General features: G+C 51.2%; 1 protein-coding gene across 1 annotated transcript; it reads right to left on the reverse strand.

Annotated features, from left to right (window-relative positions):
• Positions 1-1,312: 1,312 nt before the first annotated feature.
• LOC141148101 (vasoactive intestinal polypeptide receptor 1-like) lies at positions 1,313-10,613 on the reverse strand. Its single transcript, XM_073635252.1, has 4 exons — positions 10,492-10,613; positions 6,035-6,173; positions 4,516-4,557; positions 1,313-3,909 (listed from the first exon to the last, which is right to left on the reverse strand). Exons 1-4 carry the CDS (start codon positions 10,611-10,613, stop codon positions 3,724-3,726), a joined length of 489 nt encoding a protein of 162 aa, XP_073491353.1. The 3' UTR covers positions 1,313-3,723.
• Between the last annotated feature and the right edge of the window lie 2,776 nt (positions 10,614-13,389).

Below are 13,389 nucleotides of genomic sequence, written 5' to 3' on the forward strand. Positions count from 1 at the left end.
CACATGAAGAGGGAGGGGCCTATACATCTGGAGCACATGAAGAGGGAGGGGCCTATACATCTGGAGCACATGAAGAGGGAGGGGCCTATACATCTGGATCAGCTGAAGAGGGAGGGGCCTATACATCTGGAGCACATGAAGAGGGAGGGGCCTATACATCTGGAGCACATGAAGAGGGAGGGGCCTATACATCTGGAGCACATGAAGAGGGAGGGGCCTATACATCTGGATCAGCTGAAGAGGGAGGGGCCTATACATCTGGAGCACATGAAGAGGGAGGGGCCTATACATCTGGAGCACATGAAGAGGGTGGGGCCTATACATCTGGAGCACATGAAGAGGGTGGGGCCTATACATCTGCATCACATGAAGAGGGAGGGGCCTATACATCTGGATCACATGAAGAGGGAGGGGCCTATACATCTGGATCACATGAAGAGGGAGGGGCCTATACATCTGCATCACATGAAGAGGGAGGGGCCTATACATCTGCATCACATGAAGAGGGAGGGGCCTATACATCTGGATCACATGAAGAGGGAGGGGCCTATACATCTGGATCACATGAAGAGGGAGGGGCCTATACATCTGGATCACATGAAGAGGGAGGGGCCTGTACATCTGGATCACATGAAGAGGGAGGGGCCTATACATCTGCATTACATGAAGAGGGAGGGGCCTGTACATCTGGATCACACGACAGGTTGAGGTTTTGTGTACATTTTGGGTGATTCTCTCTCTAGTGACCCGTCACACTGCTGAGATAAAACCAATTGGCGGCACAGCGCTCTGTTCTGAGACATGGAGGGAGGTGGAATAGTAAAGTGCAGTCACTGTAACACAATTCAGTTTATTGAACATCCACAAGATGGCGACATTCACATGAACAACGTATAGAAACATCTCTACATCCAGATCCGCCATCATTGTCCGTATATGGAGGCGTCTGATTGGTTCCCTCTAGAGGAAGACTAAGTTCTACACAATAAAGAAGTTCTCCGCCTTCACACATTTCACTCTGCATGAGAGATACAGAAAATCTTTTCAATCTTAAGGTGGAACTCCGGCTGTCTGTGTTCTCATTGGGTGGATTCCCTTCACTTCCTGTTCCAGAAACCACCACAGAAGCACTGAGCAGCAAGGCGGAGCCTGGGGATTGGCTGGTATCTGGGGGGAGGGGCACTCAGCTTAGTAATTTGAGGAGTTGCTGGGCGCTGAGTGTGGGCGGAGACAGTTAGATGTTCTCCAATCACCTGCTTCCATGTCCAGACGTCATTTGTTTTCTCATCCACAAAGAGTAACATTCGATCGTCCTCGGGGTTCGATGTGTTATAATCGATGACAGTTGTCGCCTCCTCGGTGTGTATATTCGTTCATTCTGTGCAAATGATGGAACAATCGAACGTTATTAGGTTTTTATATCTGCGGGGCGGATGTTATTTTTATAAAATAGACTGAATGAGGAAAATACCACAATGGGGCCACTAGATGGAGCCGACGATCACTGCATTTATTTCCTATGGTTATCAGCTCCATCTAGTGGCCATAATATGGTATTTTCCCGATTCACTCTATTCTTATATATGAAGAACATCCGCCCTGGAGATATACAGGTAACAATGGAGAGGGTGAATGTCACCAACCCCCAGCCCAGCCTCCCCGCCGTCACTGAGCTGCTGTCCATCATCCTGACACTGGGGGTGGAGCTCAGTCTGTTGGGGTATCAGGTGTATCACAATCCACAGAAACCCAATCAGGAAGAATTGATACAATCACATCTGCAGATTATATCAACTCATCACTACCGCCTACGTACAGATGGGAATTTAACAGACGACATCTGTGGGGACCTCCAGCCCCGGAACTTCTCTCTGCTCTGTAGATCTGTGGGCCTCGGTGAGGTGGAAGGGAATCTCCTGGTTGGAGGTGTGAATGGCGCTACGCCTGGATCTGGCGAGTTCAGACTTGCCGACTCTCACAAGCAGATTAGCAGATTAGACGTTAACCCTTCACACTCCGCCGTCTCAGATCACAACAACTTCTCGTCTTATTTTTCCCCTCACACACCTGGCATTCTTTAGTCTGAATGATCTCACATCTGTTCTCAGTTTGTAAAATCTCACATCAGTGGTTGGTCTGTAGGATCTCACATCAGTTGTTGGTCTGTAGGATCTCACATTGGTTGTCAGTATGTAGGATCTCACATTGGTTTTGGTCAAGAAGATCTCGGTAATCAGTGGTTGGTCCCTAAAATGTCACTTTGGTTGCCAATCTGTAGGAGCCCTCATCAGTAGTTGGTCTGGAGGATCTCACACTGGTTGTCAATCAGGCTATCAGTCTAAGGTCTCTCACTGGGTATTAGTTGTGGTGAGTAGGCTCTCATATTTGTGGTTGGTCCCTAGAATATCACATTGGTTTTGGTCTGGAGGATTTCTCGCTGGTAGTAGTCTGTAGGATCTCACATTGGTAGTTGGTCTGGAAGATCTCGCATTCATTTTGGTATGGAGGATCTCACATCAGTGATCAGTTTGAAGGATCTCTCACTGGTTGTCAAACTGAAGGATCTCACATCAGTAGTTGGGCCCTGGAATATCACATTGGTGATCAGTCTGAAGAATCTCTCACTGCTTGTTAGTTTGGAGAATCTCACATCGGTGATCAGTTTGTGGGATCTTACATTGGTTGTCGGTCAGGAGGATCCCACATCGGTAGTTAGTCTGTGGGATCTCACATCGGTAGTTGGCCTGGAGGATCTCACATCGGTAGTTGGCCTGGAGGATCTCACATCAGTAGTTGGCCTAGAGGATCTCGCATCAGTAGATGGCCTAGAGGATCTCACATTAGTTGTCAGTCAGGAGGATCTCACATTGGTAGTTGGTCTGGAGGATCTCACTTCGGTAGTTGGCCTGGAGGATCTCACATTGTTTGTTGGCCCGCAGGATCTCACATTGGTAGTTGGCTTGGAGGATCTCACATTGGTAGTTGGCCTGGAGGATCTCACATTGGTAGTTGGCCTAGAGGATCTCACATCAGTAGATGGCCTAGAGGATCTCACATTAGTTGTCAGTCAGGAGGATCTCACATTGGTAGTTGGTCTGGAGGATCTCACTTCGGTAGTTGGCCTGGAGGATCTCACATTGTTTGTTGGCCCGCAGGATCTCACATTGGTAGTTGGCCTGGAGGATCTCACATTGGTAGTTGGCCTGGAGGATCTCACATTGGTAGTTGGCCTGGAGGATCTCACATTGGTAGTTGGCCTGGAGGATCTCACATTGGTTGTTGGTCTGGAGGATCTCACATTGGTTGTTGGTCTGGAGGATCTCACATTGGTAGTTGGCTTGGAGGATCTCACATTGGTTGTTGGTCTGGAGGATCTGTTTTCAGGCCTCCAGTCCTTACAGATCACAATTTAACATCTTTGTACCTTCACTGCTGACATCACTTCATATTAGGGGGCCCCCTGATTCTGGTTGGACGGCTCCGCTCATCCTCCTCCTCCTCCTCATGTTGAATATTCAGTTCACCTCCCTGCTATCCCGTATTTCCGGTGGAGAAGGTTGGGAATCTGCAGGTGTTTGTGGGGAAATCTTGGGAATAAAGGAGAATGAAGATGGGGCCGATGTGTGATCTGACATCTGTGCTGCTCCGGTGATCCGGTAGATTTGGTTGGTTGGTAGCGGAGCGTTTGCTGGGGGCCACCAGATAGCGGCGGATCTCCTTCAATCAGATTAGGCTGGTCATGGGAGTGGCGGAGGACTTCCTGGACTCCCTCTGGCTGCTGCGGCTGACCTGCACCACCTGGGTGAGGACGCTTCCCCCGTTACTGACCGTCGAGTGTTTCTGCTGCCGCAACCAGAAATATTTCCGGAGGTGATATCTGCGCCACTTCCGCTGGATCTCAAACTGGACCTGGGGGATGGGAGGAAGGAGATGTCAGAGGGACACAGAATACGAGACGTACCAACAGTGACAGATTCTATCTTTATTCATCAAGAGGAGCAAAGCCGAGAGTTTTCATTTCCCTCAAATTATGGTAAAATTTGGGAGATTTTGGTAAAATTTCATCCTTTTGGTAAATACACTGAAGTCAATGGGGAAGAAAAATGTGGGGGGATGGTGGATTTTTAGGGTGTAATGAGCTCTGAGGACACATTTCCACCTCCATGTTGGATTATGGTGATTTATTTTGAATTTTACCCCAACGCAATAAGGCAACGCCCCCTCCTTGTGTAACATTGAAACACACGGTAATGCATTGCAGCGCGTTGCAAAATAAATCCCCCCTCCCCCCCATGAATAAAGATAAAACAAGACATTTCACCCAATCAGCATTCACTATAATCAGTAATATGGCGGGAAATCAACTCTGGGTTGCAGATATTTGACATTCAATTGATTGCAGACAGATTGGAGGAGGCCATAGACTACACAAAGGTGTGAATGAGCCCCAAACGATCGATATTCATATCATTGGGCGCATAATAAATGTCGCTGGATTTGGGGGTCTCCACCTACCTCTCCATTCAGGAAGCAGTAGAGGATGGCCACCACGAAGCCCTGAGGACAGAGACACATAACAGATATTAGAACGGAACTCCCCCCCCCCCCTCCCCCCAGTGCCCCTCCCCCATGTGCCCCTCCCCCATCATATCACTCCGGGTCCAAGTCACTAAACAAACTCCAGGATAAGGATCCTTATTTCCAGCCAATAGATGATTAGAAGATCACATGACTGAAAATAAAGATCCTTATCCTTGTGTTAGAGCTTTGTGAATTCAGCTTGTTTATACAAATCAGAAGAAATTCATGTAATGAGATGAGAATAAAACCTGATAATCTAAATCTACAAATGATCAATATATAGGAGGAGGAGTCACATGAGGCCCCTCCCCCTGTAACCGACTAACAATATAATGAAATATATATGAAATATAAAACAGACACCATGGAATATAGAGACCATGAAGGAGTATTGGGGTGTGTGTGGGGTGTATAGGGTGTAAGGTGTATAGGGTTTGTGGGGTGTATAGGGTGTAAGGTGTATAGGGTTTGTGGGGTGTATAGGGTGTAAGGTGTAAAGGGTGTGTGGGGTGTATAGGGTGTAAGGTGTATAGGGTGTGTGGGGTGTATAGGGTGTAAGGTGTATAGGGTGTGTGGGGTGTATAGGGTGTAAGGTGTAAAGGGTGTAAGGTGTGTGGGGTGTATAGGGTGTAAGGTGTATAGGGTGTGTGGGGTGTATAGGGTGTAAGGTGTATAGGGTGTGTGGGGTGTATAGGGTGTAAGGTGTAAAGGGTGTGTGGGGTGTATAGGGTGTAAGGTGTATAGGGTGTGTGGGGTGTATAGGGTGTATAGGGTGTAAGGTGTATAGGGTGTGTGGGGTGTATAGGGTGTGTGGGGTGTATAGGGTGTATAGGGTGTAAGGTGTATAGGGTGTGTGGGGTGTGTGGGGGGTGTAAGGTGTATAGGGTGTGTGGGGTGTATAGGGTTTAAGGTGTATAGGGTGTGTGGGGTGTATAGGGTGTGTGGGGTGTATAGGGTGTATAGGGTGTAAGGTGTATAGGGTGTGTGGGGGGTGTAAGGTGTATAGGGTGTGTGGGGTGTATAGGGTGTAAGGTGTATAGGGTGTGTGGGGTGTATAGCAGTTGTACAACTCAATTGAAGTTCCTCAGTCCTACCACAAGAGGGAGGCAGAGTACTGCTATAGGACACACTGATCTAGACTGATTCTAGTAAGTTGCAGCATTCAGAAATCGCGGTTTTGCTGGAATGTGGGATCTGACTGGTTGCTATGGGAGACTGCACACAATAGGCTCAATTTACTACTTTTTAGCACAAGGATAAATCTGTTATTTTCAGCCATATGACTGCCATTTTCAAACCTTGTTGGACTGAAAATAACTGTCATTTTCCTGGCATATGACCTCTGTGACCTCTGACCCCTGACCTCTGTGACCCCTGTAATCACTGTGACCCCTGACCTCTGTGAATGGGGTCTCTAGAGTGAGAATTGGGACCCCCCGCTGGGCGGAGTCACCTGGAAGGAGCCGAGGGCGAGCTCGAAGGACAGCCGGATCTCCACGGTGCCGCTGCTCACATCCTCCGGGAAGAAAGCGAAGATGATGTAATGAACGCCGAAGAGCGGGATGAGGAGGAGCGTGGAGCGGGCCAGACGCCTGCCGAGAACAAGACATAAAATCAGAGGCTGTAATATGTGGTAACCCACGGCAACCAGTCCGCTCTCATCAGTGCAAGGCATGGAAACTATCCAAGCTGACAGCTGATTGGTTGCTATGGGTGACGGCACTTTATACAGTTCATGGGACATCTAATATTGTTCTTCATTTCCCGACAATCTACAGGAAGTTCTTGTTTTAGATTTAGAGGGAAGAGTTACAACCCCTGCAGGTTATTATTTTCCTCTCTGTGCTCCATTTAGGACATTTCTCTTCATTTCCTGTCTAAGAGAAGCAACAGGAAGTCAAAGGAAATCTCCAGAAGTGAGGAGATAATTGTCCCCATTGGACGATTTCCCCTCATTTCCTGTTCTGGAGACGAATCTAAAACTTCGGACTTTGTCTTTATGTATAAATAGAGGAGAAATCTCCTCTCCAATAAAAACCTGACAGAGGGTCAACCCCCCACCCCCATTATACACAATACAGAGGAGCCCACTGATTGTTATCACCCCTCCCCCCCCTGATATCGCTCCCACGTCTGTGGCGCTGTATGAAGAGAATAACAAAGGAAATAACACCTCCATATACCGGAGAGAAGAGACCCTCCTATATACCCCGCAATGAGAGAAGAGACCCTCCTATATACCCCGCAATGAGAGAAGAGACCCTCCTATATACCCCGGAATGAGAGAAGAGACCCTCCTATATACCCCGCAATGAGAGAAGAGACCCTCCTATATACCCCGCAATGAGAGAAGAGACCCTCCTATATACCCCGGAATGAGAGAAGAGACCCTCCTATATACCCCGGAATGAGAGAAGAGACCCTCCTATATACCCCGCAATGAGAGAAGAGACCCTCCTATATACCCCGGAATGAGAGAAGAGACCCTCCTATATACCCTGGAATGAGAGAAGAGACCCTCCTATATACCCCGGAATGAGAGAAGAGACCCTCCTATATACCCCGGAATGAGAGAAGAGACCCTCCTATATACCCCGGAATGAGAGAAGAGACCCTCCTATATACCCCGCAATGAGAGAAGAGACCCTCCTATATACCCCGGAATGAGAGAAGAGACCCTCCTATATACCCTGGAATGAGAGAAGAGACCCTCCTATATACCCCGGAATGAGAGAAGAGACCCTCCTATATACCCTGGAATGAGAGAAGAGACCCTCCTATATACCCCGCAATGAGAGAAGAGACCCTCCTATATACCCCGGAATGAGAGAAGAGACCCTCCTATATACCCCGGAATGAGAGAAGAGACCCTCCTATATACCCCGCAATGAGAGAAGAGACCCTCCTATATACCCCGGAATGAGAGAAGAGACCCTCCTATATACCCCGGAATGAGAGAAGAGACCCTCCTATATACCCCAGAATGAGAGAAGAGACCCTCCTATATACCCCGGAATGAGAGAAGAGACCCTCCTATATACCCCGCAATGAGAGAAGAGACCCTCCTATATACCCCGGAATGAGAGAAGAGACCCTCCTATATACCCTGGAATGAGAGAAGAGACCCTCCTATATACCCCGGAATGAGAGAAGAGACCCTCCTATATACCCCAGAATGAGAGAAGAGACCCTCCTATATACCCCAGAATGAGAGAAGAGACCCTCCTATATACCCCGCAATGAGAGAAGAGACCCTCCTATATACCCCGGAATGAGAGAAGAGACCCTTCTATATACCCCGGAATGAGAGAAGAGACCCTTCTATATACCCCGCAATGAGAGAAGAGACCCTCCTATATACCCTGGAATGAGAGAGGAGACCCTCCTATATACCCCGGAATGAGAGAAGAGACCCTCCTATATACCCCGGAATGAGAGAAGAGACCCTCCTATATACCCCGGAATGAGAGAAGAGACCCTCCTATATACCCTGGAATGAGAGAAGAGACCCTCCTATATACCCCGGAATGAGAGAAGAGACCCTTCTATATACCCCGCAATGAGAGAAGAGACCCTCCTATATACCCCAGAATGAGAGAAGAGACCCTCCTATATACCCCGGAATGAGAGAAGAGACCCTCCTATATACCCTGGAATGAGAGAAGAGACCCTCCTATATACCCCGGAATGAGAGAAGAGACCCTCCTATATACCCCGGAATGAGAGAAGAGACCCTCCTATATACCCCGGAATGAGAGAAGAGACCCTCCTATATACCCTGGAATGAGAGAAGAGACCCTCCTATATACCCCGGAATGAGAGAAGAGACCCTCCTATATACCCCAGAATGAGAGAAGAGACCGTCCTATATACCCTGGAATGAGAGAAGAGACCCTCCTATATACCCCGGAATGAGAGAAGAGACCCTCCTATATACCCCGCAATGAGAGAAGAGACCCTCCTATATACCCCGGAATGAGAGAAGAGACCTTCCTATATACCCCGGAATGAGAGAAGAGACCCTCCTATATACCCCGGAATGAGAGAAGAGACCCTCCTATATACCCCGGAATGAGAGAAGAGACCCTCCTATATACCCCAGAATGAGAGAAGAGACCCTCCTATATACCCTGGAATGAGAGAAGAGACCCTCCTATATACCCCGGAATGAGAGAAGAGACCCTCCTATATACCCCGGAATGAGAGAAGAGACCCTCCTATATACCCCGGAATGAGAGAAGAGACCCTCCTATATACCCTGGAATGAGAGAAGAGACCCTCCTATATACCCCGCAATGAGAGAAGAGACCCTCCTATATACCCCGGAATGAGAGAAGAGACCCTCCTATATACTCCGCAATGAGAGAAGAGACCCTCCTATATACCCTGGAATGAGAGAAGAGACCCTCCTATATACCCTGGAATGAGAGAAGAGACCCTCCTATATACCCCGGAATGAGAGAAGAGACCCTCCTATATACCCCGGAATGAGAGAAGAGACCCTCCTATATACCCCGGAATGAGAGAAGAGACCCTCCTATATACCCCGGAATGAGAGAAGAGACCCTCCTATATACCCCGGAATGAGAGAAGAGACCCTCCTATATACCCTGGAATGAGAGAAGAGACCCTCCTATATACCCTGGAATGAGAGAAGAGACCCTCCTATATACTCCGGAATGAGAGAAGAGACCCTCCTATATACCCCGCAATGAGAGAAGAGACCCTCCTATATACCCCGGAATGAGAGAAGAGACCCTCCTATATACCCCAGAATGAGAGAAGAGACCGTCCTATATACCCTGGAATGAGAGAGGAGACCCTCCTATATACCCCGGAATGAGAGAAGAGACCCTCCTATATACCCCGGAATGAGAGAAGAGACCCTTCTATATACCCCGGAATGAGAGAAGAGACCCTCCTATATACCCCAGAATGAGAGAAGAGACCGTCCTATATACCCTGGAATGAGAGAAGAGACCCTCCTATATACCCCGGAATGAGAGAAGAGACCCTCCTATATACCCCAGAATGAGAGAAGAGACCGTCCTATATACCCTGGAATGAGAGAAGAGACCCTCCTATATACCCTGGAATGAGAGAAGAGACCCTCCTATATACCCTGGAATGAGAGAAGAGACCCTCCTATATACCCCGGAATAAGAGAAGAGACCCTCCTATATACTCCGGAATGAGAGAAGAGACCCTCCTATATACCCCGCAATGAGAGAAGAGACCCTCCTATATACCCCGGAATGAGAGAAGAGACCCTCCTATATACCCCAGAATGAGAGAAGAGACCGTCCTATATACCCTGGAATGAGAGAGGAGACCCTCCTATATACCCCGGAATGAGAGAAGAGACCCTCCTATATACCCTGGAATGAGAGAAGAGACCCTCCTATATACCCTGGAATGAGAGAAGAGACCCTCCTATATACCCCGGAATGAGAGGAGTGACCCTCCTATATACCCCGGAATGAGAGAAGAGACCCTCCTATATACCCCGGAATGGGAGAAGAGACCCTCCTATATACCCCGGAATGAGAGAAGAGACCCTCCTATATACCCTGGAATGAGAGAAGAGACCCTCCTATATACCCCGGAATGGGAGAAGAGACCCTCCTATATACCCCGGAATGAGAGAAGAGACCCTCCTATATACCCCGGAATGAGAGAAGAGACCCTCCTATATACCCCGGAATGAGAGAAGAGACCCTCCTATATACCCCGGAATGAGAGAAGAGACCCTCATATATACCCCGGAATGAGAGAAGAGACCCTCCTATATACCCCGGAATGAGAGAAGAGACCCTCCTATATACCCCGGTGGTCTCTCCCAGTGTTGGATGTTAGGCACACTCCCCCCCCCCCGTTATGAGTGGTCTCTCCCAGCGCTCAGCGTCTCACTTGTATTGGTTGAAGTCGCTCCCCCACACATCGGAGGTTCTCAGCTTCTTCATCAGAATTCGGATGATTCTCACAAAGAGGATGAAGTTGATCTGCAGAAGAGAGGGAGGAGCCAGAATCATTCCTAAACCAATCACATTTCTTCTACAAAATTATCATGATGTCATAGTGTGATGTCCCCACTCCCAGCAGAGGCTTTGTGATCATTGGACAGCTCCGGTCCCATAATAATGACCTGCAGCCAATCAGTGTAGCTTCTAATCACATGATCACAGCCTTGTGTGGTCTTCCAGCACTCTGACAGAGGGAGAGAGCGGAGTGCCGCCACATCTGACAGAAGGAGAGAGCGGAGTGCCGCCACATCTGACAGAGGGAGAGAGCGGAGTGCCGCCACATCTGACAGAAGGAGAGAGCGGAGTGCCGCCACATCTGACAGAAGGAGAGAGCGGAGTGCCGCCACATCTGACAGAAGGAGAGAGCGGAGTGCCGCCACACCTGACAGAGGGAGAGAGCGGAGTGCCGCCACATCTGACAGAGGGAGAGAGCGGAGTGCCGCCACATCTGACAGAAGGAGAGAGCGGAGTGCCGCCACATCTGACAGAAGGAGAGAGCGGAGTGCCGCCACATCTGACAGAAGGAGAGAGCGGAGTGCCGCCACACCTGACAGAGGGAGAGAGCGGAGTGCCGCCACATCTGACAGAAGGAGAGAGCGGAGTGCCGCCACATCTGACAGAAGGAGAGAGCGGAGTGCCGCCACACCTGACAGAGGGAGAGAGCGGAGTGCCGCCACATCTGACAGAGGGAGAGAGCGGAGTGCCGCCACACCTGACAGAAGGAGAGAGCGGAGTGCCGCCACATCTGACAGAGGGAGAGAGCGGAGTGCCGCCACATCTGACAGAGGGAGAGAGCGGAGTGCCGCCACATCTGACAGAAGGAGAGAGCGGAGTGCCGCCACATCTGACAGAAGGAGAGAGCGGAGTGCCGCCACATCTGACAGAAGGAGAGAGCGGAGTGCCGCCACATCTGACAGAGGGAGAGAGCGGAGTGCCGCCACATCTGACAGAGGAGAGAGCGGAGTGCCGCCACATCTGACAGAGGGAGAGAGCGGAGTGCCGCCACATCTGACAGAAGGAGAGAGCGGAGTGCCGCCACATCTGACAGAAGGAGAGAGCGGAGTGCCGCCACACCTGACAGAAGGGGAGAGAGCGGAGTGCCGCCACATCTGACAGAGGGAGAGAGCGGAGTGCCGCCACATCTGACAGAGGGAGAGAGCGGAGTGCCGCCACATCTGACAGAAGGAGAGAGCGGAGTGCCGCCACATCTGACAGAAGGAGAGAGCGGAGTGCCGCCACATCTGACAGAAGGAGAGAGCGGAGTGCCGCCACATCTGACAGAAGGAGAGAGCGGAGTGCCGCCACATCTGACAGAGGGAGAGAGCGGAGTGCCGCCACACCTGACAGAGGGAGAGAGCGGAGTGCCGCCACATCTGACAGAGGGAGAGAGCGGAGTGCCGCCACATCTGACAGAGGGAGAGAGCGGAGTGCCGCCACATCTGACAGAGGGAGAGAGCGGAGTGCCGCCACATCTGACAGAGGGAGAGAGCGGAGTGCCGCCACATCTGACAGAGGGAGAGAGCGGAGTGCCGCCACATCTGACAGAGGGAGAGAGCGGAGTGCCGCCACATCTGACAGAGGGAGAGAGCGGAGTGCCGCCACATCTGACAGAGGGAGAGAGCGGAGTGCCGCCACACCTGACAGAGGGAGAGAGCGGAGTGCCGCCACATCTGACAGAGGAGAGAGCGGAGTGCCGCCACATCTGACAGAGGGAGAGAGCGGAGTGCCGCCACATCTGACAGAAGGAGAGAGCGGAGTGCCGCCACACCTGACAGAGGAGAGAGCGGAGTGCCGCCACATCTGACAGAAGGAGAGAGCGGAGTGCCGCCACATCTGACAGAGGGAGAGAGCGGAGTGCCGCCACATCTGACAGAAGGAGAGAGCGGAGTGCCGCCACACCTGACAGAGGGAGAGAGCGGAGTGCCGCCACACCTGACAGAAGGAGAGAGCGGAGTGCCGCCACACCTGACAGAAGGAGAGAGCGGAGTGCCGCCACATCTGACAGAGGGAGAGAGCGGAGTGCCGCCACATCTGACAGAGGGAGAGAGCGGAGTGCCGCCACATCTGACAGAAGGAGAGAGCGGAGTGCCGCCACACCTGACAGAAGGAGAGAGCGGAGTGCCGCCACAGCTGACAGAGGGAGAGAGCGGAGTGCCGCCACATCTGACAGAGGGAGAGAGCGGAGTGCCGCCACATCTGACAGAGGGAGAGAGCGGAGTGCCGCCACATCTGACAGAAGGAGAGAGCGGAGTGCCGCCACATCTGACAGAAGGAGAGAGCGGAGTGCCGCCACATCTGACAGAAGGAGAGAGCGGAGTGCCGCCACATCTGACAGAAGGAGAGAGCGGAGTGCCGCCACATCTGACAGAGGGAGAGAGCGGAGTGCCGCCACATCTGACAGAGGGAGAGAGCGGAGTGCCGCCACATCTGACAGGAGGAGAGAGCGGAGTGCCGCCACATCTGACAGAGGGAGAGAGCGGAGTGCCGCCACATCTGACAGGGAGAGAGCGGAGTGCCGCCACATCTGACAGAAGGAGAGAGCGGAGTGCCGCCACATCTGACAGAGGGAGAGAGCGGAGTGCCGCCACATCTGACAGAGGGAGAGAGCGGAGTGCCGCCACATCTGACAGAGGGAGAGAGCGGAGTGCCGCCACATCTGACAGAGGGAGAGAGCGGAGTGCCGCCACATCTGACAGAAGGAGAGAGCGGAGTGCCGCCACATCTGACAGAGGGAGAGAGCGGAGTGCCGCCACATCTGACAGAAGGAGAGAGCGGAGTGCCGCCA

This window comes from Aquarana catesbeiana, linkage group LG06 (genome assembly GCF_042186555.1).
Source record: "Aquarana catesbeiana isolate 2022-GZ linkage group LG06, ASM4218655v1, whole genome shotgun sequence".
NCBI lineage: Eukaryota > Metazoa > Chordata > Amphibia > Anura > Ranidae > Aquarana > Aquarana catesbeiana.

Coding starts and splice junctions, on each gene's coding strand:
- LOC141148101 (XM_073635252.1), bottom strand. CDS start 10,613: ATGATTCTGGCTCCTCCCTCTCTTCTGCAGATCAACTTCATCCTCTTT. Junction 6,174..10,491: donor AGCGACTTCAACCAATACAA/GTGAGACGCTGA, acceptor TGTTCTCGGCAG/GCGTCTGGCCCGCTCCACGC. Junction 3,910..4,515: donor ACTGCTTCCTGAATGGAGAG/GTAGGTGGAGAC, acceptor CCCATCCCCCAG/GTCCAGTTTGAGATCCAGCG.